The sequence below is a fragment of the Musca autumnalis genome, unplaced genomic scaffold (genome assembly GCF_047663935.1).
Source record: "Musca autumnalis isolate F117 unplaced genomic scaffold, ASM4766393v1 scaffold_4, whole genome shotgun sequence".
Classification (NCBI taxonomy): domain Eukaryota; kingdom Metazoa; phylum Arthropoda; class Insecta; order Diptera; family Muscidae; genus Musca; species Musca autumnalis.
In genome coordinates, this window is record NW_027411977.1 from 237505033 (window position 1) to 237530770 (window position 25738).

Genomic DNA, 25738 nt, shown 5'->3' on the forward strand with positions numbered 1-25738 from the left:
AAACTTATTCCTTTTTTTTATACGAAAAAAAATTAATTCGAATTAGTTTCTATACGAACAAAATTAATTAGATTTTTTTCTATACAAAAAAAATTAATTCGAATTTTTTTCTATACAAAAAATACGAATTAATTTTGTTCGTATAGAAACAAATTCGAATTAATTTTTTTCGTATAGAAAAAATTCGAATTATTGTTTTTTCGTAAAAAAAGCGCATTAGTTTTTTGTAGAGAAAAAAATTCGAGTTTATTTTTTTTCGTATAGAAAAAATCTTTAAATAATTTTTTTCGTATAGAAAAAATTGGAATTAATTTTTTCGTATTGAAAAAATGTCGAGTTATTTTTTTTCGTATTGAAAAAATTCCGAGGTAATTTTTTTTTTTGTATTAAAAAAATTTCGAATTATTTTTTTGGTATTTAAAAAATTTCGAATTATTTTTTTCCTATACAGAAGATCTCAAGACAGGTTTTCTGCTATACAGAAGATCTCAGGTGAAGTCTTCTTCTATTCAGAAACTTCGAATGAGTTTTTCTTCTATATAGAAGTCATCGGGTGAAGACTTCGAATGAATTTTGTTTTGTATACAGAAGACCTGAGGTCTTCCTCTAAATAGAATACCTCGGATGAAGTTTTCTGCTATATTGAGACATTTATTATAAATAATTTTATGGTATAGAAAAAATTCCCAAACATGTTTCGTCGTATAGAAAACAATTCAAAAAAATTTTTTTCACATAGAATTTTTTTTCGTTTGGAAAAACATTGCGTATAGAAAAAAATTCGAAATAATTTTTTTGGTAAAGAAAAAAATTAGAATTAATTAGAATTAATTTTTTTCTTATAGAAAAAATTCTAATTTTTTTCGTATAGAAATAATTCTTTTCGTATAGAAAACATTAATTTTTTTCGTATAGAAAAAATTGAAATTAATTTTTTTCGTATTTAAAAAATTTCGTATTAACTGTTTTCGTATAGAAAAAAAATTCGAATTAATTTTTTTCGTGTTGGAAAATATTCGAACTAATGTTTTTCGTATAGAAAAACATTCGAATGAATTTTTTTTTTGTAAAGAAAAAAATTGTGTTATTTTTTTCGTATAGAAAAAAACCGAATTAGTTTTTTTATTATAGGAAAAAAACGAATTAGTCTTTTTCTTGTACAAAAAAATCGAATTAATTTTTTTGTCGTATAGAAAGAAGATCGAATTAATTTTGTTCATATAGAAAAAATTTGTATTATTTTTTTCGTATTGAAACAAATTTTAGTTAGAAATTTAATAATAATTTTTTTAATTAATAATTTTTTTCGAATTTTTTTTTCTATACGAAAAAAATTATTTCGAATCTTTTTCTATTCAAAAAAAAAAATTAATTCAAATTTTTTTCTCTACAAAAAAACTAATTCGATTTTTTATTTGAATTTTTTTCTATACAAAAAAATTAATTCAATTTTTTTCCAATACGAAAAAAATTAATTCGAATTTTTTTCTATACGACGAAACATGTTTTGGAATTTTTGTCTATATTTCTATTCTGTACTCTCACTCAAGGTCTTTTGTATAGAAGAATACCTTATTCGAGGTCCTCTGTATAGAAGAAGACTTCCCTCGAGATCTTCTCTGTAGAAGAAGAAGTCGAACTCCCCTGAGTTCTGTTTCGAGGAAGGCATCGCCTGAAGTCTTCTGCGTACAAGTTCTTCAGTATAGAAGAAGGCCTTCCAGGAGGACTTCTGGATAGCAGAAGAATGCTTCTCCTGCAGTATTCTGTATAGAAGAAGACCTCGCCTAAAATCTTCTGGGTAGAAGAATACATCCCCTGAGATCTTGTGTATAGAAGAAGACCTCCACTGGTATTTTCTTTGTAGCAGAAGACCCTTCCTGAGGCTTTCTGTATATAAGAAGACATCTCCTGAGGTCTTCTATATAGAAAAATACCTCACTTTAGGTCTTCTGTATGGAAGAAGACCTTACTCAAGGTTTTCTATATAGAAGAAGACCTCACCCGGTTTGTTCTGAATAGAAAAAGTCATTACTAGAGGTCAAAATAGAAAAATTTTTTGCTAGAGGTCTTCTGTATGGAAGATGACCTCACTTAAGGACTTCTATACAGAAGAAGAACTTAATAGAGATCTTCTGTAAAAAAGAAGGCCTCACTTCAGGTCTTCTGTATAGTAGAAGACCACACCCAGGTCTTATCTGAGGTCTTCCCTATAGAAGAAGACCTTCCCTGAGGTCTTCTGTTAGAAGACGAATTTCCCTGAGGTCTTCTGTTAGAAAAAGACCTCCTCTGAGGTCTTTTGTATAGAAGAAAACGTCTATAGATGTCTTCCCTATAGAAGAGGTCCTCTATTGAGATCTCCAATTAGTAGACAACCTCTATTAAGGTCTCTCATATGAGGTCTATTGAGGTCTCCCATATAGAAGAATACCTTTATTGAGGTTTTACACATAGAAGAAGACCCCTATTGATGTCTTTATTTTGTGGAAGTCCTCGAGAAATATATTCTTCTTTTAAAGAAGGTATTCTTAGGCATTCTGTCTGCGAAGCAACCATTTCCACAAAAGATATACAATTTTTAAGGTGACCTCATTGAACATCATGTTCTATGAAACCGTCTTTGCTGAGTATTGTCTCCTTTTGAAAAAAAATTCTGAAAGAGGCATTTAGACGACTTTCGGAGGCCGCTACTGTGGAAGACGTCAACGCTATTTAGAGGATTGGCGGGTCCTAGGATAGGTTCTTTGCCATAGGTGACCCAAAGCAATTTGCCATAGGTGACCTAATAATTTGTGTGGCTTCTGGAAATTTATGTCTATCCCTCTCGGATACCCCCTTTCATTAATAGAAGCCACGGTTTTTAAAATTCGTGGCTCTATAAAAATTCCCTCCATGTCATTTGTTCACCTATTTTTTCTTCTTTCCTCTTTACTGCATTTTCCTTCAAAAAAAAACAGCAACGTGATCAATATCAACAACAATCCAGTTCTCAAGCATAACAAGATCACTAACTAACCCAACTTTTATTTCCATCTTCCTTAGTTGGCATTCCTCTTATGTCTTCTTCTTCCTTTCATTTATGGGTTTCCTACTCATGGCATTCTGCTTCTTCTTCCAAGCAAGTCTTCTTACCATATTTGTTGTTGGCCATCGATATTTTGCCATACCTATTCTTATTTCTCATTCGGGACACACACTGCTCCTCGCCCCAACCGATCATCGACCGACCAAGCGTCGGACTACCTTTACCGGCTTTGTTGTTATCATTTTAAGGGTCTTGTTAAAAGTAATTCGTAACACGTTGTTACCAGATAATAACCGCCATAAGGCTAAACAGAGCTTGTTAAGAAGAACACAGTCAGCACCAGTAACAACAACAACAAGGAAAATAAGGTAGGGCTGACTGGCTGGCTGTTTGGCTGTCTTGGACCGCTTGTGACATGAGGAACATAAACAAGGCGAAAACAGTTGAAAAGAATGGCAAGAAAACAAGGTCTAAATGAGATACTGTCAAGAAGGAGGTGAGTGTATGGGCGGACAGCCGAGGGAACAAAATGTGAATGTATGAGAGAGAGATTTGAAGATAGGTGAGAGAAGGGAGTTTGGGAATTCTTCCCATTTGAAGCCTTTGAAGTGAGATTGAGAGAAGTATTTTAATTCTCAGAGAGTAAAAGATCTCCCATCTCTCCCTCATTGGATTATTCTTTCTCTCTCTTCCTTTTCAATTAAACCCGAAAAAATGCCAAGGAGATCACTTCACAAGACCTTAGGCGGCAATCCATTGCAACAGGGTGCCGAGGCATCCAGCCAGCAGGCAGCCACAATCAACACAACTCCTCCACAGCTCAAAGATACGCACACACACACACACTTACATACAAACATGCCATCTCAATACGTTGGATCACTTTTGTTTATTTGTAAACTTTGCTTATTGTTGTTGCTGCTGTTGTTGCTGGGTGCAAACATTGCCCCATGAAAATCGGGATCCTCCACTGAACGTCAGGCAATGCATGCACACGTGTAGAATTTTTCAGAGATTTGATTTGAAAAGAGTTCTTATTGTTGTTGTTTTTGTTGTTGCAGCTCGTTTATTGCATTTCTGCTGTTCTGTTGTTCAACACGTAGCTGGTAGTTCAGGAATTTGTGTTCTCTACCGTGGCTATATGCAACTCATTGCTGTTGTTGTTCTTTTTGTTGTTGTTGGTTGCATTTGTTAGGCTTGTTATTCTTGGCGGCGTTCAATGTCTGGCAGAAAATTTCCCCCCGATTTTGTTCTTGTTGCTGTTTTGAGTTTTCCTAGCTTCTGATTTTTGTTTCATGGGAGTTTGGTTGGGTGTTCGCTTAGCGCTGCGTTATCTGCGTTATTTGGAGTTACAGTAGTCTTTAGCTGCTGTTGCATGTTGCCCAGCACCACTGTTCTTGTTGTTGTTTTTATTGTTAGCTGTCTCTGTTTGAATCATCATCATCATCCTCATTGCCGCTGCTGTCTTGTTTAGACATTTTGTAACGTCAAAATCGTGTTGCACTCCGCTAATGAACTTACTATGAAACTCATTTAGTTGTTGTTTTAGTTGTTGCTGTTCCTGCTGTCTCCTTTAATTTTTCAGGTTGTATGTTAGGGCGAGTTTACTTTTCTTTCCAAATTAATTAAAATTGTAAGTTATTCTGGAAGACAGACGGACGGACATACAATCGCAGGTACATTGTGCAGGACAATAGTCCGACACACATTAGAACAACAAAAGTTATTGCATAACAAAACTCTTTACTACTGTGGCTGATATGAAACCTCTCTTGAAATGTTCTATATTGAAAAAGAAAACTTAAGGAATCTCTTTTGCTGTTTTCTGTATAGAAGAAGAATCGTTGAAGACCTTTTATGGCCTACCTTGAGGTCATTCACTTGGGAAATGAGACCTTATCACTTCTCCTATGTAGGAGAAGACCACTTCTGATACCTTTTTTATAGAAAAGAGTATTTTTATCTTATAGAAAACACCTAATCTCGATTTTTCTACAGATGATACCTTTCATTGAGGTGTTCCGCATAGCACAAAATCACTCATGAATCTCATCTAAAAGAAACCCGCTCTGACAATTTTCTTTATAGAGGAAAAACCTTTCATAAGGTCTTCTCTATAAAGAAAGAATATAAAACTCCCTCCTCGCCCCCCACAGGCAAGAAGGCATCTTATCAGTTAGGATAGGAGAAACCACTTTTGAGACCTCTTATATAGACAAAATATTTCTACCTTATATCATCCACAGGAGAATTCTCCCCTTGAGGTTGTTGTTGTTGTTGTAACAGTGTTTTATTATTGTGTTTGTATGTTCGTTCTCCTGTTCAATCTGGCTCTGGGTCTATCTCCAGTTCCAGGAAGTTGGCTACTTCGATGGGATGTAACCACAGATCCACTGGAGTCAGATGAGTAGGCTTGGCGGAGCAGTTGAATAGGTGCTTAGTATCGTGCGGGCCCATGCCGCATACTGGACAGATGTCTTGCACGGTGCGATCGATTCCCGCCCAATAGGAATTTAGGCGACTGCAATATCCCGAGCGTAATTGAGCCAAAACTACTCTGGTTTGTCGTGGCAGCTGACGCTCTTCAGCTGCGATAGATGGGGGATGTGCTCCGATGACTGCATTCACACAATAACTGTTTATGGTCTTAGCAACTGTGTCCGTTTTAATGCTGTTCAAACCTGCCTGATATGCCTGTTGATCTAAAGGTTCTCTCCTATATTGTTGGACCGTCGTCTCTAGAGCATGAATATTCTTCTTGATATGCCTGGGTGTATCGGTGGCCAGAAGATGGTGATTGGGATGGCTCTCACGGTAACACCCGAGCAAGTACTGCAACGATAGCATCTCATTATGTTGTCGTACTGGAATAATCTTTGCCTCCTCATGTAGATTGTCCACTGTAAATTTGAGGAGGCACCCTGTTGCTGTTATTAGGGCGGCGTTCTGACAAATTTGAATCTTATCCCACTGCGTGTCACATAAATTCGCGGACCAAACTGGCGCCGCATAGCTTACCACAGACCTACCTATCGCTTTATACGTGGTCAACAAGGTTTCTTTATCTGCACCCCAAGTGCTGCCGGCTAGGGACTTGAGGACCTGACGCCAGGATCGTACAAACATCCGCATACGTTACGATCTCAATGCCGTCTGGAGGGGGCGGAATACAGGAAAGGTAGAGGTTAAACAGTTCCGGAGATATCACCCCTCCTTGGGGAACTCCCTGTTTCAATCTACGGGGCTTGGATTTCTTGTTCCTGAATTCCACGTACGACTGGCGACCACACATATAGTTGATTATCCAACGTTTCAGACTTGGGCGGAGGGTTGTCTGCTCGATGTCCTCGAACAGCGTGGAGTGCTTGACAGTATCAAAGGCTTTTGATAAGTCAAGCGCCACCATCACTGTTCTATCACACGGCCGCTCCTGGTTGAGTCCTCGACAAATATGTATGTGTGGAGATGGCGTGCAGCGCTGTTGTCGTACTGTGCTGCTTACGGAATCCATGCTGATGATCGGCAACTTGATAGCTATTTCTAATGCTGGGGAGGACTAAGGCCTCAAGGGTCTTCGCTACAGGTGACAAAAGCGAAATCGGCCTGTACGATTCACCTTTGCTGGCATCCTTGCCTGGCTTCAGTAGCGGGACCACCCTGCCCATTTTCCAGACTACGGGAAGAATAAGGGTAGCTAGCGACAGGTTGAGAACTTAAGTGGGATACTCCACTCCCGGCTCATCCAGCTGTTTCAACATTACCATGGAAATTCCGTCTGGGCCCAACGCTTTGGATGATTTAGCGTTCCTGATGGCATTCGCAACATCATCCATTGTAAACTGTGGTGGTTCATCCTCGGCAGGAAGAGATCTAATGCGACGTAACACTCTTCTCTTCGCCCTGTCACTCTCGGGGTGCTCGACAAACAGTCGATTGAAGTAACTTGGACACCTCTTCGGGTCAGTCAACGTAACGTCGCCAAACGTGACTGAGGTCCTGTCATCCCTCCTTCCGGGGTTCGAGAGTGACTTAACCGTTGTCCACAATTTACTTATACCGGCTCCAATGTTGCAACTCTTCAGATGATTTAACCACTTGCTCCGCTTATGTTCGCCGACCAGCCTGTTAACTTTCAGTGTCAGCTCCCTGACTCTGGGGTCGTCGGGGTTGGTTCGACGAAGCTCATCACGCTCATTTGCTAATCCCGTCTCCTCTGCTGGGAAATTTGGTCTTACTTCGGGTATTCGACCAGCAGGTATATGGCGAGCGGCTGCAGCATTGATGATGTCTCGGAATGCCCTTTTTGCTACCCGAACATCAATAGGATTGGGCAATTCTCTGAAGCGGTGATTGGTGAACTCTCTGAAACTCGGCCAATCAGCTTTCCCATGATTGACGAATGTGCGACGTTCTGAGGTGATGAAATCGGGTGGTCTACTGATGGAGACAATTATGGGGAGATGGTCTGATCCAAGGGAAATGACGGGTTGCCAGGTGACGTCATTTGTCAGATCAGGTGACACGATGGTTATGTGTGGCGAACTGTGACACGCTCCTCTAATTCTGGTAGGGGCGTCCTCATTGACCGAGCAAAACGTAGAGCTATCAATCTGCTCAGCCAGCGCTATACCTCTCTGATCGTTTCCGAGGGCCGAATGCCACATCTCATGATGCGCATTAAAGTCCCCCAGGACCAGGCGATTATGACCTTCCACCTTCCCCTTTAGGTGGTATGCATAAATGAAAACCTTTCCTAAAGAAAGGACGATCTATTCTTTGTAGAGGGAAACATTCCCTAGGGTCTTCTCCAAGCTCTTCTATATAAATGACGAATGAGAAATCTATTAAAAAATCCCCTCACGAATTTTCTGCATTGAAAGAGTCCGCTATTGAGGTCTTCAGTATGGGAAAAACTCCTTTTCTTAGGTGTTTTATATGGAAGGGAAAGTTTCCTAAAGATTTTTATAAAACAAATGAGCTCTCCGGAGGTCTACGTGACGTTATTCTGTAAAAAAGAGGATCTTCAGGGATCCTCTTTGAAAACTCCAAATTTGGAGGTCATCTAATAAATTTGTATTTAAGTCTTCCCTATGGAAGACTACCTTCTTTGGGGTATTCTTGTATCAAACCTTTGTCTTCTTATGGAGAAGTGACCGTTCCGAAAATCATATAGAAGAAGCTTTCTCCTGAGGACTTTATTGGGAAGAGGTTTCTCTAAGGTTCTCTATATAAATGACGCATATCTTGCGGTACTCTATATAGCAGAACGCCCCTATGTAGAAGAAGGCTGCGTCTAATATCTTTTATGTAGAAGAAGAAGACTTTTATTCTGAGGTCTTTATATGCATAGTAAGTGACTTCTCCAGAAGTCTTTTGCATGGAAAAATACCTCTTCTGAGTTCTTTTGTGTATTAAGTCTTACCTGAGGTCTCCGGCATAGAAGAGGAGCTGCTCTGTGTAGAAAACTGCCTCATCCGTGGTCTTTTGTGTGTAAGAAGAATTCGTTGGATATTACCCGAGAAGCAAACCTCACCTGATGTGTTTCTCTTCTGAATAAGCGAAAACCTCGTTGATGACATAACCCGAGCTCTTCTGCTTATGAAAGAACCTCACCCTCACCCTTATGTGAAAATATCACCCATTAGTATGGTATAGGTATTAAATATTTTGTATGGAAATAATGTTCAGCCGAAGTCTCATTTGTAGAGAAGGGCCTCACTAAGGTTAGCGAAGAAGACATCACTCGATGTTTTTCTGTATGGAAGGAATTCTTACCCAAGGCCTTCTGTATATAAGACGACCTAATTCGAGGTATTTTGTATATAAGAAGACTTAACCCGAAAAGAAGCTCTCGCCCAATGTTATCTGAGTAAAATAAGACCCCACTCGAAGTCTTTTGCATAAAAGACCTCACACAAAATCTTTCGTATACAAGAATACCTCATAACAGCTCGTTTGTATAGAAAAATACCTCGTCAAAGGGTTTCTGTATGAAGGGAACTTCACCCGAGGTCTTTTGTATAGAAGAATATTTCACTTGAGGTCTTTTGCTCAGACGAAGACCTAATCCGAGGTTTTCTGTATAGAAGAAGACCTCACCAGATGTCTTCCGTATAGAAGAAGACCTCACCCGAGGTCTTCCGTATAGGAAAATACCTCACCCGAGGTCTTCCAGTGAGGTCACCCGAGGTCTTTTGTATAGAAGAATACCTCACTTGAGTTATTTTGCTCAGACGACGACCTAATCCGAGGTTTTCTGTATAGAAGAAGACCTCACCAGATGTCTTCCGTATAGAAGAAGACCTCACCCGAGGTCTTCCGTATAGGAAAATACCTCACCCGAGGTCTTCCAGTGAGGTCACCCGAGGTCTTTTGTATAGTAGAATACCTCACTTGAGTTCTTTTGCTCAGACGACGACCTAATCCGAGGTTTTCTGTATAGAAGAAGACCTCACCCGATGCCTTTCGTATAAAAGAAGACCTCACCCGTTGTCTTCCGTATAGAAGAAGACCTCACCCGATGTCTCCCGAGGTATTCTTTGTAGAAGAAGACCTTATCCGACGAGGTCTTCTGTATAGGATAAGACCTCCTCCCAAGTCTTCTGTATGGAAGAAGACACACATCTAATACCTATAGGATTTTTGAGTAGATGACCTCACCCGAGGCATTCTATGTAGAAAAGGACCTCATCCGAAATCTTCTGTATAGGAAAAATCCTCAACCAAAGTATTTTTTATAGAAAAAACACTCTCGAGGTCTTCTGCATAGGAGATGACCTCAACTGACGTCTTCTGTGTAAAAGATGACATCACCCATAGTCCACTGTTTAAAAAAAATACCACTCGACGTACTCTGTGCAGAGGAATACTTCACTCAAGATATTTTGTATAATAGAAAACCTCATCCGAGATCTTCTGTATAGGAGAAGACCTCACCCGAGGTCTTCTGTGTAGAAGAAGACCTTATCCGACGAGGTCTTCTGTATAGGAGAAGACCTCACCCCAAGTCTTCTGTATACAAAAAGACACACATCTAATGCCTATAGGACTTTTGTGTAGAAGACCTCACCCGAGGCATTCTATGTAGAAAAGGATCTCATCCGAAATCTTCTGTATAGGAAAAAACCTCATTTAAAGTATTTTTTATAGAAAAAGCACTCCCAAGGTCTTCTGTGTAGAAGACGACCTCTTTCGGGTTCATTTGTTTATAAGATAACCTCATCCGAGGTTTTGTATGTAGAAGATGATCTCATCCGAAGTCTTTTGTGTAGAAAAAGGCCTCAGTCTATGTCTTCTGTATAGAAAATTACCTCGGTGAGGTTTACTTCTAAACAGAAGACTTCTAATAATATTCCGTGTAGAAGATAACTTCCGCTGTGTTGAGGTCTCTCCAGATATCAAACCGTGGAGTTTCCTTTATAGAAAAAGGCCTCTCCTGAAGTTTTCTGTTACTTGAAGGCCACTTCTGAGGTCTTTTGTATAGAGGTATGTTGAGGTCTCTCCAGATATCAAACCGTGGGGTTTCCTTTATAGAAAAAGGCCTCTCCTGAAGTTTTCTGTCACTTGAAGGCCACTTCTGAGGTCTTTTGTATAGAGGTGTGTTGAGGTCTAGCCAGATATCAAACCGTGGGGCTTCCTTTGTAGAAAAAGGCCTTTCCTGAAGTTTTCTGTCACTTGAAGGCCACTTCTGAGGTCTTTTGTATAGAGGTGTGTTGAAGTCTCTCCAGATATCAAACCTTGAAGGCCACTTCTGAGGTCTTTTGTATAGAAAACTTTCTTACAAGGCCTTTTGTAAGGAACAATGCCTACCCTGGGGTCTTCTGAATAAGCTTTGGTATAGAAAAATATCTCCAGAGAAGCCTTCTTTATAAAAGAACACCGTTTGTGGCGTTCTTCTTGAGGTGACTAATATGGCTCATCTTCGGGCTTTAAAATATCAAAATTTATTAAAAATCCATGATTGGAGGCCTCGATATATTTATCAAAATGTCTAAAAAAATACTCCACGCTTTGACTTGCTGAAATATTCCTCAAAAATTATTTAAAACTCTTCGAAAAAGTAATAAGAAATTGTGTAAAACTCCACATTTGGAGACCTTAAAATATTTCTCAAAATTGATTTGAAAACTCCGCGTTTAGACACTTTGATATACTCTTAAAAAAAAATATTTAAAAACTTTACGTCGGAGGCACTAAAATATTCCAACTTCAAAAATAAAATCAAATCAAGCCTTTTTGGCCAAAATTCCGGATTTCAAAAGTCTAGGTTTTCATTAATAAATTGATCTAATTAAATACTTAATACTCACAAGTCCATAAAAAGAGTTTGACCCTAATTGGGCGCCAACTCGAATTACAGTAACAAATATGCATTTTTGTAAAATGGAACGGACTACATGTAGGATTTTAGAACTTTGGGACATCTTTAGCAATAGTTTATTAGATAACTTCATATTTATCACTATATAAAAAACAAGTTGCCCCTAATTGGGCGCCAAATAAGAAAAATATAAGCAAATACGCCATTTTTCATCAGATTGTTTCTACAAGTCTGTAAATTCTTAAGACAGTAAAAGTCATCATATTAAAGTGCCCCACATTGGGCGCCAAATCCCAAATTGAACCAATTATGTAATTGTTGGTCACAAGGCCAAGGTCATATTGCAGGATTTCAAAACAAGTGGTCTCTAATTGGGCGCCAAATCCATAAGAAAAATATCAGCAAATACGCCATTTTTGATCAGAATGTTTCTACAAGCCTGCAAATTCTTAAGACTGTAAAAGTCATCATATTAAAGTGCCACACATTGGGCGCCAAATCCTAAATTGAACCAATTATGTAATTGTTGGTCATAAGGCCAAGGTCATATTGCAGGAAAAATCCATAAGAAAAATATCAGCAAATACGCCATTTTTGATCAGAATGTTTCTACAAGCCTGCAAATTCTCAAGTCAGTAAAAGTCATCATATTAAAGTGCCCCACATTGGGCGCCAAATCCTAAATTGAACCAATTATGTAATTGTTGGTCATAACACTTGTTAAAAAGTTTTAAAATTGGCATATTCCATCAAAATAACACTGTCCCTAATTGGGCGCCACATAAAATTGGGTTTAAATGACAAATTTTCTTTTGAAATATTGATGCGATGAGGAGACTATCTGTGGTAAAATTTCCGAAATTTATAAGCGAACTGTATATCGCTGTGGTTAGGATAACAAGGACTAGCTATGCTAAACGGTTTTAACTGATCCGAAAGTTTTCACCAAGCAACATAATAGGTTTGTCCTTTTACGTACTGAACTTTACTGAACATTGTTTCTTCAGTAATGTTTAGCAACATTTCAATTATACCATTGTCAAAACTTTACTGAAGAAAAAATGTTCAGTAAAGTTCAGTACGTAAAAAGACAAACCAAATATTGTAAAAATATTTCCGAAAACTCAAAACCCACATCTCGCGTAGTATAAACTTCCCGGGATAAACTATGCATACATCTTGATCCAAGAGGTGCCCTTAACAAACATTTAGCCTTAGTTTCTTTCACTCTACTAGTAAAATATTCTAAAATTAACTCACTTAAAAAAATAAGTCAAAACCTTACCTTACCAACTAAATTTAATTTTTCCTTAAAATTCTGACTTAACCTACTGGCTATCTATCGTTCGTTATTGGGCGCCATTTGAAACCCCTCGAAGCAATTATTTCCCATATTCCATTTCCATTAATTATAGCCCAAGAATTTAACACAATATTATGACCTTTCATTACCATTCATTCTTCTACCACACTTTAATAACCATGAAATTATAATAAGACTCTTCTCTTGTTTTCTTTTCTACTCTCATTACAGGTGATCAGCTCTTGAAGAATTCTTATTTTGTTTTGGTTAATGCAACAACCCATAACAAAATAGCAACAACAACAACTGCATATGCCACAAAGGTGAGTGAGTACAAGTTGCATTGTTACCAAACAAGACGCATTGAAATAAATCTCTAGCATGAGAGAGAAAAGTTTTATGTATTTTGGGGGGCTAATGTGATTTGATTGGGAAGGGGGTTTCTCAGAGAGAGAGAGCATAATAGTGCTGTTATGAATTATTTTTGTGTGTATTTATTGTTGTTTCGTGGGACTCAATGAGTTATACACAAAATGTATTATTATTTTGATGGGGAGGGAGATACATTTGCTCCCACTCTCTCTTTCTCTTGTGTCTCATTGAATTATAACGAAGGGGGGTTTTTTGTTTTGGTTTACTCAGGGCTCCTTTTCAGTAACACATGCTGGCAATGTGTACCACGTTTTTTGACTCTCATCCCCCAAAAAAATACAGAAAAGAGAAGAGAAGGCCAAGAATTATTTTTGAATGAGTGGGGTTATTGGTGTTGCCATTGTTGTTGTAATGTATCTCAGTGTATGTATGTCTGTATGTATATTGTGTGGAAAACAATATAACACCACCATTAACAAAGGGAAAATACAACAACAACAATGAAAACAAATCATATCAGGTTTTTACGCTACATTTTTATACCCTCAGCTTTTTAGGCTAAAGAGGGTATATACTCTTTGATATGGACAAAAATGAGGCTCTTTAAAATAATGGTTTTAGAAGACGAAATCCGCTTCATTTCAAAAATTTTAAAAATATTCTCAACAATTACAAAATTGTCAATTTGGTTGAAACTCAAAAATGAGATTCCTCGAAGGACCAAAATGTTCAAGGAAAACCCAAAATTTATTATTTTTTGTTATATAGAAGGTCTTTGAAAATATTTTTTACTTATTTAAATCCTTAAAAAATATTTCAGGAAATACAAAAGTATAAAACTGCTTGGAAATCGAAAAGTAAAATATTTTTTGGTTCCGAAAAATGCATAAAAATATTTAAAAAATTCTGTCTCATCGAAATAATGCTTCTAGAATATCCCAAGTGTGTTTAGGCGAAATCCGTTCCAGTGCAAAATTCTCATAAAAATATTCTCAAAAAATGCAAAATTGTAAATTTGTTTGAAACGCAAAAATGAGATTCCTCGAAAGACCAACATTTTCAATGAAACCCCAAAATTTATTAAGTTTGTCACTACGTTTGTAACTACTCGAAATAATCATTGCAGACCCCACAAACTATATATATTCTTGATCAGCGTGCAATTCTACATCGATATAGCCATGTCCGCCCGTCTGTCCGTCTGTGGAAATCACTCTAGCGTCCGAACGGATTGACGTACATAGGTGTATGAAATTTTGGGAAAATCTATTATTTGTACGTAGGACTTTTGGTATTGAAAATGGGCTATGTAGGTCCACGCTTTCGTATACCCCCCATACAAAATGACGCGTGACGCGTCGTCGTTTTAAGAAATTTTTAAGATATTTGTCCCATTTTACCACCGAATTGGCTGTAATTTGGTATTTTGTGTCTCCAGAGGCCAAAAAACATTCCTACCAAAGTTGGTTTATATAGGTCCACGTTTTGGCGTAGGCCACATATAACGCCCCATATAAAGTACGCGTCATTTTAATATATTTTGAATGTATTAGACCCATTTGACCACAAAATCGGTTGTAACTTTGTATTTTGTGTTTCCAGAGGCTAAGAACCATTTCTACCATAAAATGTTTATATAGGTCCACGTGTTGATATAGCCCCCATAATACAATATCTCCCGATTTTCGATATTTTGAACGTTTTAGCCTCATTATCACACCGAGATGGCTAAAATTTGGTATTTAGTCTTCTTTAGGCGTATAAAACTTTCCCCCAGAAATTTGTAGGTATAGGTCCACGCCATCATATAGCCCCCATAGCCACGGTACCTTCCGAATTTCGGTATTTTGAAGGTTGTGGCCACATTAATCCACCGAAATGGCTGAAATTTGTGGTGGAGGGTATAAAAAGTTCAACCCGACCGAACTTAACTTTCTTCATAGAAAAGGCGTTGGAAAATAGTTTTTATACCCTCCACTATAGTATGGAGGGTATATTAAGTTTGTCATTCTGTTTGTAACACATCGAACTAATCATTTGCGACCCTATAAAGTATATATATTCTTGATCAGGATAAAATTCTAAGACGATCTAGCCATGTCCGTCTGTTGTAATCACTCTAGCGTCCGCAATAATTGAGATAGAGTGCTGAAATTTTGCACCCGAGGGTATTTTTTCCATGGGCAGGTCAAGCTTGAAGATGGGCTATATCGGTCCACTTTTTGGTATAGCCCCCATATAACGGTACCTCCGGATTTGAGGTATTTTGACGTTCGTCGCCACATTTGCAGACCGAATTGGCTATTATTTGGCACTTAGGGTTCCTAGTGATCAATAAACGTATATCCCAAAGGATATGGGCATAGGTCCATGTTTTGGTATAGTCCCCATAAAACGGTACCTCCCAATTTTCGGTATTTTGAGAATTTTAGTCACAATTTTTAACCGAACTATCTGAAATTTGACATTTGAGGTTCTCAGTGGTCATGAAATATCTCCACCAAGCATCGTCAACATAGGTCCATGTTTTGGTATAGTCCCCATATAACGGTACCTCCCGATTTTCGGTATTTTGAGAATTTTAGCCACAATTTGTAACCGAACTATCTGCAATTTGACATTTGGGGTTCTCAGTGGTCATGAAACATCTCCATCAAATATCGTCAACATAGGTCCATGTTTTGGTATAGCCCCCATATAACGGTATCTCCTGATTTTTGGTATTTTGAGCATTTTAGTTAAAATTTTTAACGGAACTAGCTGTAATTTGCCATTTGAGGTTCTCAGTGGTCATGAAACATCCCCACCAAACATCGTCAACATAGGTCCATGTTTTGGTATAGCCCCCATATAACGGTATCTCCCGATTTTCGGTATTTTGAGAATTTTAGCTGCAATTTTTAACCGAACTAGCTGTAATGATCGGTATTTTGAGAATTTTTGCTACAATTGTGTCTATTCAAAAATAATCGTCAATATACATAGGTCCATGTTTTGGTATATCCCCCCATATAACTGTACCGATTTTCGGGAATTTTCAGTGGTCACGAAATTTCTTCACTAAAATTCGTCAACATGGGTCCATTTTTGAGGGTCTACATTGTTTTGATGAAACTACCCTCAATTTGACTCTTGAAGTTCCCTGCAGCTATAAAACTTTTCCGCCAAAAAATTTAAAGATAGGTTGACTCTTTGATATAGCCCCGTAGGTGGTATCTTTCACCTAGCTGAACACATTGTTTTAGGTTAGATTAGATAACACTGTGCAACAAAATGGAGATGAAAGCCTGGGGCACGGAAAATTCCTCTTGGGGAAGAAAGGCCTTGGTGAGTATATTATGAACCCCGAAGGACAGATCCGCCGTGAGTCGAACTTCCGCCTTATGGCGTGATGAAATTTTTGTTAGAGACCTTGTGGGCCATCAGGAATTAGCGTTATATCTTTGTTTACTGTTGCTTAAATGCTCTACAAAAACAACAAACAAAGATATAATGCTAATTCATGATGGCTTACAGGGTCTCTTGCAAAAACTTCATCACGGAAGTTCGAATCACGGCGCATCTGTCCTTCGGGGTTTTTAATATACACACACCAAGGGCTTTCATCTCCAAAAGGAATTATCTCTGTCCCAAGATTTGTGTTCACAGTGTAATTTAAGCAATAGCGGGAGGCAGTAATAGTCTAACCATTATCGAAAAGTTGTTCCACCTAAAATTGTAAAAGGACCCTAATTATTCCATTTTAATTAAGACTATTTTATGGTGGAGGGTATAAAAAGTTCGGCCCGGCCGAACTTAACGACTTTTTACTTGTTAAAACATCGGTTTACGAACGTTTGGAGCTTCTTTATATTGGATTGTGTGTAGCCCTACGTGGTGGAGCCATAAAGCAGTACCGACTTCACACTGCTGTCGAAAATTCTGAGTTTAGTTTTACGGCTTATGTTACTGGATTGCCATATTTTATGGAGCGCTTGAAAGGCTACTCGGGCTTTGTTGATGCGAGCCAATATATCTTCTTCAGATCCGCCGTTCGCTGATATTATGCTTCCGAGATAGCTGAAGGTTTCGACATTTTCTATAGCAGTTCCATTTACGGTCAGAGGAGTCGTTACATTTGTGCCAATCCTCATCATTTTTGTCTTCTTGATATTTACCTTGAGACCTATGCTTGCTGCGTTTATTACCAGTTTGTTTAGTATTTCCTGAATGTCCACAAAACGGTGGGCCATCAGGCAAATATCGTCAGCGTAGTCAATGTCATTAAGACGATCGTTGAGGTTCCATCTAATGCCATAAGGAGCTTCTATATTTGTTGTTTGCATCACATAACCGAGCATTATAAGGAATAAGGTTGGAGATAGTATACATCCTTGTTTAACACCGGCAGTAGGAAAAAAGGTGGACTTTCTTCACCATAAAAACGTACGCAGCTGCTAGAGTTTCTGTAGAGCTCCCGAATGAGTTCCACTATTTTGTTGGGAATACCATTGAGAGCCAGGATGTTCCATAGCGCGTCTCGTGACACAGTGTCAAAGGCTCGTTCGAAATCAACAAAAACTAAATATAATGGCGAGTTGTATTCTCTGGACTGCTCAATTATAATGCGCAAAGTGTTGATGTGGTCAGCACAAGATCTTCCAGGGCGAAAACCAGCTTGTTCGCATCGTAGCATATTTTCCACAGCTGGGCGTATCCTATGCAGGATCAATGTTGCCATGAGTTTGGCAATGGAGTTTAATAGAGTGATACCTCTCCAGTTTTTGCACTCTTTTAGATCGCCTTTTTTATACCCTACACCACTATGTGGTAAGGGGTATTATGTGTTAGTGCATTTGTATGTAACATACAAAAGGAAGCGAGATAGACCCATAGTTTCTTCTAGGGATATACATAGAATCACTTTCTGAGTCGATTTATGCATGTCCGTCCGTCCGTCCGTCCGTCCGTCCGTCCGTCCGTCCGTCCGTTCGCAACATACAGGCCGCATTTGTTGACCGATTTCGCTGAAAATTGGGGAATACCATTTTTTTAGCCGTCGGAAGATCAAGTTCGAAGATGGGATATATCGGTCCACGTTTTGGTATAGCCCCCATATAACGGTACCCCCCAATTTACGGTGTTTTGATGTTTTTAGCTACATTTTCAGACCGATTTGGGTATAATGTGACATTTAGGGTTCTTAAGTGTCAATAAACATATATAACAAAACTTGTGGACATAGGTCCACGTTTTGGTATAGCCCCCATATAACGGTACCCCCCGATTTGCGGTATTTTGACGTTTTTAGCTACATTTTCAGACCGATTTAGCTATAATTTGACATTTAGGGTTCTTAAGTGTCAATAAACTTATATAACAAAAGTTGTGGACATAGGTCCACGTTTTGGTATAGCCCCCATATAACGGTACCCCCCGATTTACGGTATTTTGACAGTTTTAGCTACATTTTCAGACCGATTTAGCTATATTTTGACACTTAGGGTTCTTAAGTGTCAATAAACTTATATAACAAAAGTTGTGGACATAGGTCCACGTTTTGGTATAGCCCCCATATAACGGTACCCTCCGATTTGCGGTATTTTGACGTTTTTAACTACATTTTCAGACCGATGTAGCTATAATTTGACATTTAGGGTTCCTAAATGTCAATAAACTTATATAACAAAAGTTGTGGACATAGGTCCACGTTTCGGTATAGCCCCCATATAACGGTACCCCCCGATTTACGGTATTTTGACAGTTTTAGCTACATTTTCAGACCGATTTAGCTATATTTTGACACTTAGGGTTCTTAAGTGTCAATAAACTTATATAACAAAACTTGTGGACATAGGTCCACGTTTTGGTATAGCCCCCATATAACGGTACCCCCGATTTGCGGTGTTTTGACGTTTGTAGCTACATTTTCAGACCGATGTAGCTATAATTTGACATTTAAAGTTCTTAAATGTCAATAAACTTATATGACAAAACTTGTGGACATAGGTCCACGTTTTGGTATAGCCCCCATATAACGGTTCATTTAAGTTCATATTTTCGTATAGCCCAGATACCTCCGAACTAGCTGTTAATGACATTTGAAGTTCCCACGTTATGTACCGATTTTCGATATTTTGAAGATTCTAGCTAAATTTTTTAACCGAATTAGGAGTTATTTGACATTAAAGGCTCCCATCAAAAACTGTCAACATAGGCCCATGTTTTATTATAACCCCTATATAACAGTACCTCCCAATTTCTAGCCCACCAAAAATTGTCAACATACATAGTTAGATATAGGCACCATAAAAAAGGGCCTCCCGAATGAAGCATAAATGTACATAAACATTATCTGACATTTTAACGTACCCACATAAAGTTGGGGACAGGAATGAAAAGTAATTATTCCATTTTAGTTCAGAATATTTTATGGTGGAGGGTATGAAAAGTTCGGCCCGGCCGAACTTAATGCTTTTTTACTTGTTTGGAATTGTTATTATGACTCCCTTTTTCCAATTATCTGGTATTTGCCCGGTTACCCAAATGTTTCGAATGATAAGAGTAAGTATATCCGCCAGAGTTGGTGCACCATATTTTATTAGTTCTGCCGGTATATCGTCGGGGCCGCTGGATCTGCCGTTTCTCAAAGCTTCAAGTGCTGTTTTAATCTCCCCGCAAGTTGGTGGATGAGTTGGGATATCACGTCTTGGGTTGCGTCTCGAGAGCATCGAGATCATTTGATATTCGTTTTGGTGGTGTGCTGGTTGATTTTCCATAAAGAATTCACGCCAACGATTTAGCTGTTCGGTTGGTGTGGTGAGTTTAATCCCGTTTTTATCCTTAATAGAGACAGTGCTTCTGATGTTATTGCCACCTAATTTTTTTATTGCCGAGTAGACTTGTCTTAGCACCAACATTTTTTTTTATTATATTATTTTTTTTTTATTATAAAATCAAAATTTTCAGTTTTTTTTTCATATAAAAGCCCATGAAAAAATGCTTTTTAATTTATAAAATTCATAGAAAAATATTTAAAAAATTACAAAATTGTAAATTTACTTGAAAATCAAAAACGAGACTCGTGGAAGGACCAAATTCTTTATAAAAAAATAACACTTTGAGTTTTCTTTATAAAAAGGCCTCTAAAAATGTTCTTTTTTTAATTGCATGTATTCGTAAAAAATATTTTAAAAAATAAAAAAATTTAAAATTCCTGGGAAATCAAAGCGAGGCTCGTCGAAGGACGGAAATTGTTATCATTTAATAAAATGTTTAATTTTTCTTCATATAAAGGGCCTTGGAAAATAGTTTTAAATTATATAGAATTCCTAAAAAATTATTTAAAAAAATACAAAATTATTACAATACATAAAAATCAAAAATGAGACCAATCGAAGGATTAAAATTTTCAATAAAAACCCAACATTTATCGATTTGGACATATAAAGGCCATTGGAAAATATTTTTATGTATGTTCTAGTATTATAAAAATATTGCCAAAAATACAAAATTATCACAATGCGTGAAAATCGAAAATTAGACTTGTCGAAGGACGAACATTTTCCACGAATCGAAAATTTACGTTTTTATTTGTATACAAAGCCTTGGAAAATACTTTTTATTATAGCAAAAATATGTCAAAAATACAAAATTGTAAAATAGCTTGAAGCTCGAAAATGAGACTCGTCGAAGGACCAAAATTTTTATCTTAAAATGAATTTTTTTCATTTGTTCATATAAAAGGGAATGGAAAATATTATTTTTGTTATCTAAAATTCATAGAAAAATATTTCAAAAAATATAAAATTGTAAAATTGGTTGAGAAGCGAAAATGAGATTCGTCGAAGGACCAAACTTTTTATCCTAAAATTTCACATAGAAGAGCTTGGAAAATATTTTTTAGTCATATAAAATTCCTTAAAAAATAAACAAAACATTCAAAATAATTGAAAATGGAAAATGAGACTCGTCAAAGGACCGTTCATTGTTTTTGAAATTGATATTTTAATTTTTCTCATATGTAGAAAAAGCTAGAAAGCAGTATAAAATATTCATAAATTACGTAAAATTCTTATAAAAATATTACAAAAAATACAAAATTATAATAATGTTTGAAAATCGAAAATCAGACTCGTCGAAGGACCAAAATTTTCAATGAAAAACTAAAATTTATAAATCTCTTTATCTAAAAGATATTGGCAAAATATTACAAAAATACAAAATTATTAAATTTTCCAAAACTAGAAAATGAGACTCATCGAAGGACCAACATTTTCAATGAAAATACAAAAGTTATAAATTTTGTCATGGGGAAATATTTTTTAATTATTTTCAAAGATTATAAAAAATACTATAAAAAATACAAAATTGTGGAAATGCTTGAAAATCGAACATGAGACTTGTCGAAGGACCAAAATTTTTATAATAAAATCAAAATGTTCAGTTTTTTCATATAAAAGGCCATGGAAAATATTTTTTTAATTTTCAAAATTCATAGAAATTTCAAAAAATACAAAATTGTATTTTTTTTTTTTTTTTGAAAACTAAAAGTGAGACTCGTCGAAGGACCACATTTCTTATAAAAAAATGTTAATTTTCATTTTTCTTTATAAAAAGGAAAAGAAAGAAAAAGAAGAGACTTGTCGAAGGACAAACATTTTCAACAAAAGGTTGAAGTTATTATTTTCGTAAAAAAATATTTCAAAAAATACAAAATTATTACAATGTTCGGCAGCGAAAATGAAACTCGTCGAAGGACCAAATTTTTTATTATAAAATACCATTTTTTATTTGTGGCGGCACAGTTGACTGATACCTTCTTACTTGTTACACTAAATGTTTGTACTTTACATTTTCGTTTAGTTGGATTTTGCTTTGCTTTGCCTTGTTGTGATGTGCTATGCTAGGAGGTTGTTGGGTGGTAAATATGGCAAGAAGGTGACGGTGATGGTGGTGGGAGAGAGTGTGGTGCTCTATGTGCGTGCTGGCTGGTTCGGTTTGGTGTGGTATGGCGTATGGTGTATCTATCTGTTGGTTATTGCTTACCGGCTGGGTATTTCAATGAGATACAGATACATTTTTTCTGTGTGAGAAAAGTGCTGGCTCTCTCTCTGACAGCCAGAGGTGTAAGGGGGAAGTATTTGCTGTGCGTTATTCTCCCAAATCGATTTGATTTGTGAGTATTCGTTGTATTTTATTGTTGGAATGCCTGCCTTGCCGCCAGCCAGCCGGAGTCTTGTCTAATTTAGTTCAGTTTCTAAAGAGCGATCGTGTCGTATGGTGGTGTCAAACGGATGGCAATTTGAACGGTTTAAGAACAATTTTTTTTTCTCCTCCAATGTACGTTACGTTATACCACAAAAAAAGATACAAACAGGGAAAAAATTACTACAAAAAATCTTTTTTTGGGGGGAAATATTAAAGAGTTACGAAAATTTTCAAACAGTTCCCAATGAAAAATGTGAAAAATTAATGAAATTTATTTAATAAATAAAAAAACAAAAATTAAAAAATCCAAACAAATTCTCCTCTCTCTGTGATTCCTGAATACAAAAAGAAAAAAAAAACGAAACAGAAAAAAAAATAATTCCTATTGTTGTTGTACAAAGAAAAGAAAAAAAGTATTTTTTTCGGTGGTGTGTTTTGCCTTTGCCGCTTGCTCTGTCCATATACCAATAGTAGTATAGTTGTTGTTGTTCTAGCTTAAAGTTGACACGATTCCATTGTTTGTGGTCTCGGTCGGTCTCTGAGTCTCTGCGAAACAAACAAACAAACGTAAAATATACGGCTCTGGAGTTTATGTGTGGTGATACCAAAATTGTTGGAAAGAAATTACAAAAACAAAATCAGCGTTTAAAATAAAGTAACAAACAAGTTTTATATTTTTTTTACGCTTTGTGTCCATACCTCAACTCAGCTGCTGCTTAATTGTTGTTGATTTATTATTTGCCAGCCTAATAAAAAATATCAAAACAATAATTAAGCCAAAAAAATGAAAACGTGAACCTTATCGCCACCAAAATTGAAAAAAAATCGGAATATTGACAAAATAAAAATTAAAATTTATTTTACTTGCCGCCCGGGGCAATCAAACAAATTCCCCCAAATAAAAATTCTCAAAAAACCATAGTGCCATTTTGTTTTACAAGCGAAACGGAATTTGTCTACTACAAACCACCTCCCAAGTTCCTCAACTTCTGAGATTTTTTGCGTGTCTTGTTGGATCTGCACCGCATAGAATTAGCTTGAAAAAATCTCAAGAATGTTGACAACCAACGAAGTCGTGTGCCAAAATTGACCAAAAACAAAAGGAATTAAATGCAACAAAACAAAATATTTCGAAATTTCATTTGACGCGCGGCATCTTCTTCTCTATTTTCATCAAAGTAAACTAGCCGAAAATCGTGTTTCTTTCATCTTCTTTTACTTTGGGATTAACAACAACAAACAGCAATAGAAAATCACGCACACAGAATTTGGATTATTTTTGAATCAAATCAAAAGGTATGTTGTTGAAAATAAAAAAGAAATAAATTTAGAAAAATATATATTAAAAAAATATTAGGAGCCCCTGATTGGACCCAACAAAATATTGAAACAGATCTAGCGGGCCAGAGTAGAAAATGTAAGATCTATGAAAATAGAACGCTTCTGGATTTAAAAGATACAAAACAATATTAATTTCGGGTCTAAAAACGAAGAAAATGACCCGCCCCACGTTGGGCGCCGCATAAAAATATTGCTAATTAAGCAATCTTAGGTCACAGTTTATTAAGATAGCTTCATATTCTTAAGTCTTTAACACTAAGTTGTCCCTAAGCAAATTAAAGCATAGACTCTAAATAGAATGAAAAGAGACTGCCCCACGTTGGGCGCCAAATAAAAACGTTGTCAGTTATGCAATCTTAGGTCGTAACTGAGTTAGTTAGCGTCATATTCTTAAGTCTTTAACACTAAACTATCCCTAATTGGGCGCCATAATCAAAATTATAGGCAACGCAAGCCAATTTTGGACAAAAGACCTCGGCAGGTCTAGAGTATTTTAGTTAGCTAGCTTGATACTCCTAAAAATTTCATAGGAAATCTGATTATATTGCCCCACAATATGTCTGCAAATATATGTATCTGTCACATAAAGCAACAAAGCTACTGCCCCACATTGGGCGCCATTTAAAAATGTTGGTAATTAAGCAATCTTAGGTCATAACTTAGGTAGCTTCGCATAAAAATATTGCTAATTAAGCAATCTTAGGTCACAGTTTATTAAGATAGCTTCATATTCTTAAGTCTTTTACACCATACTTTATAAGCAAATTAAAGCATAGACTCTAAATAGAAAGAAAAGAGACTGTCCCACGTTGGGCGCCACATAAAAAACATTGTCAATTACGCAATTTTTGGTCACAACTGAGTTAGATAGCGTCATATTCTTAAGTAATTAACAATAAGCTGTCACTAATTGGCCGCCATACTCAAAATTATAGGCAAAACAAGCCAATTTTGGTCAAAAGACCTCAGCAGGTCTAGAGAATTTTAGTTAGCTAGCTTGATACTCGTAAAAATTTCGTAGGATATCTGATTATATTGCCCCACAATATGTCTGTAAATATATGTATCTATCACATAAAGCAAAAAAGTAACTGCCCCACATTGGGCGCCATTTAAAAATGTTGGTAATTAAGCAATCTTAGGTCATAACTTAGGTAGCTTCGTATTCTTGAGACTTTAAAAAGTAGCGTCCTCTAATTGGGCGCCATAATGATAATTTTAGGTAAATCAAAAAGACCTCGGCAGTTCTAGAGTATATTTGCCAGATAGCTTGATACTCATAAAAATGTCATAGGTCCTTTCATATTCTTAAAACTTCAAACATTTGCTGCCCCTAATTGGGTGTCATACTCAAAATTATGGGCAAATCAAGCAAATTTTCATCAAAAGGCCTCGCCAAGTCTAAAATTGTTGTGGAGTATTTTAGTTAGATAGCTTGATAGCCTTTAAAAAGTCATAAGCCATCTAATTATTTTGCCCCACAATACGCCTGTATGTATATATTTGTCACATAAACAGGCAAAAAGTATCCCACGTTGGGCGCCATATAAAAATTTTACCAATTTAGCCATCTCTTGTCAGAATTTTGGAACTACAGAATATAATTTTTGGGATGTGAAGCTATCCTTTGGACTATAAGACCAGATTGACTCCAAAAAGCTAGAAAAAAGTCTGCCCCACGTTGGGCGCCATTTAATAATATTGCCAATTAAGCAATCTTAGGTAGCAACTTAGTTGGGTATCTTCCCATTATTAAGTATTTAAAAATAAGCTGCCCCTAATTGGGCGCCATACACAAAATTATAGGCAAAACAAGCCAATTTTGATCAAAAGACCTCGGCAGGTCTAGAGTATTTTAGTTAGCTAGCTTGATACTCTCAAAAAATGGCATAAGTCCTTTCATATTCTTAATTCCTTAAAAAATAAGCTGCCCCTTATTGGGCGCCATATTCAAAATTTTGGGCAAATCATGTACAATTTTGTCAAAAAGGCTTCGCCAAGTCTAGGAATGCATTGAAGAAAGTTACTTAGAAAGATGCTTGCTCTTAAAATTTTCATAAGCCAACTTATTTGAGGCCCCTTAACTGGGCGCCAACTCCTAAGGAAGACCAACCAGCCATTTTTGACCTAGAAATCAACACTTACAGAAGATTTTAGTCAGTTACCATAATAAGTCATTTAAATGACGAAA

The 25738-nt window shown here is 36.7% G+C and overlaps 2 protein-coding genes across 6 annotated transcripts in view; one reads left to right on the top strand and one right to left on the bottom strand.

Annotated features, from left to right (window-relative positions):
- Positions 1-25738, top strand: part of fz2 (frizzled 2) — a 604999-nt gene that overhangs the window by 473833 nt on the left and 105428 nt on the right. For 4 of the 5 annotated variants that reach the window (XM_073986043.1, XM_073986045.1, XM_073986047.1 and 1 more), the window contains one exon: positions 12877-12968. The gene's annotated coding sequence lies outside the window, so the exon portion shown is untranslated. Of the gene's footprint in view, positions 1-12876; positions 12969-22245; positions 23503-25738 lie in introns of those variants that run through there. The other variant, XM_073986046.1, reaches the window with a different exon arrangement.
- LOC141403292 (uncharacterized) lies at positions 19476-19916 on the bottom strand. Its single transcript, XM_073985480.1, has one exon. It carries the CDS (start codon positions 19914-19916, stop codon positions 19476-19478), a length of 441 nt encoding a protein of 146 aa, XP_073841581.1.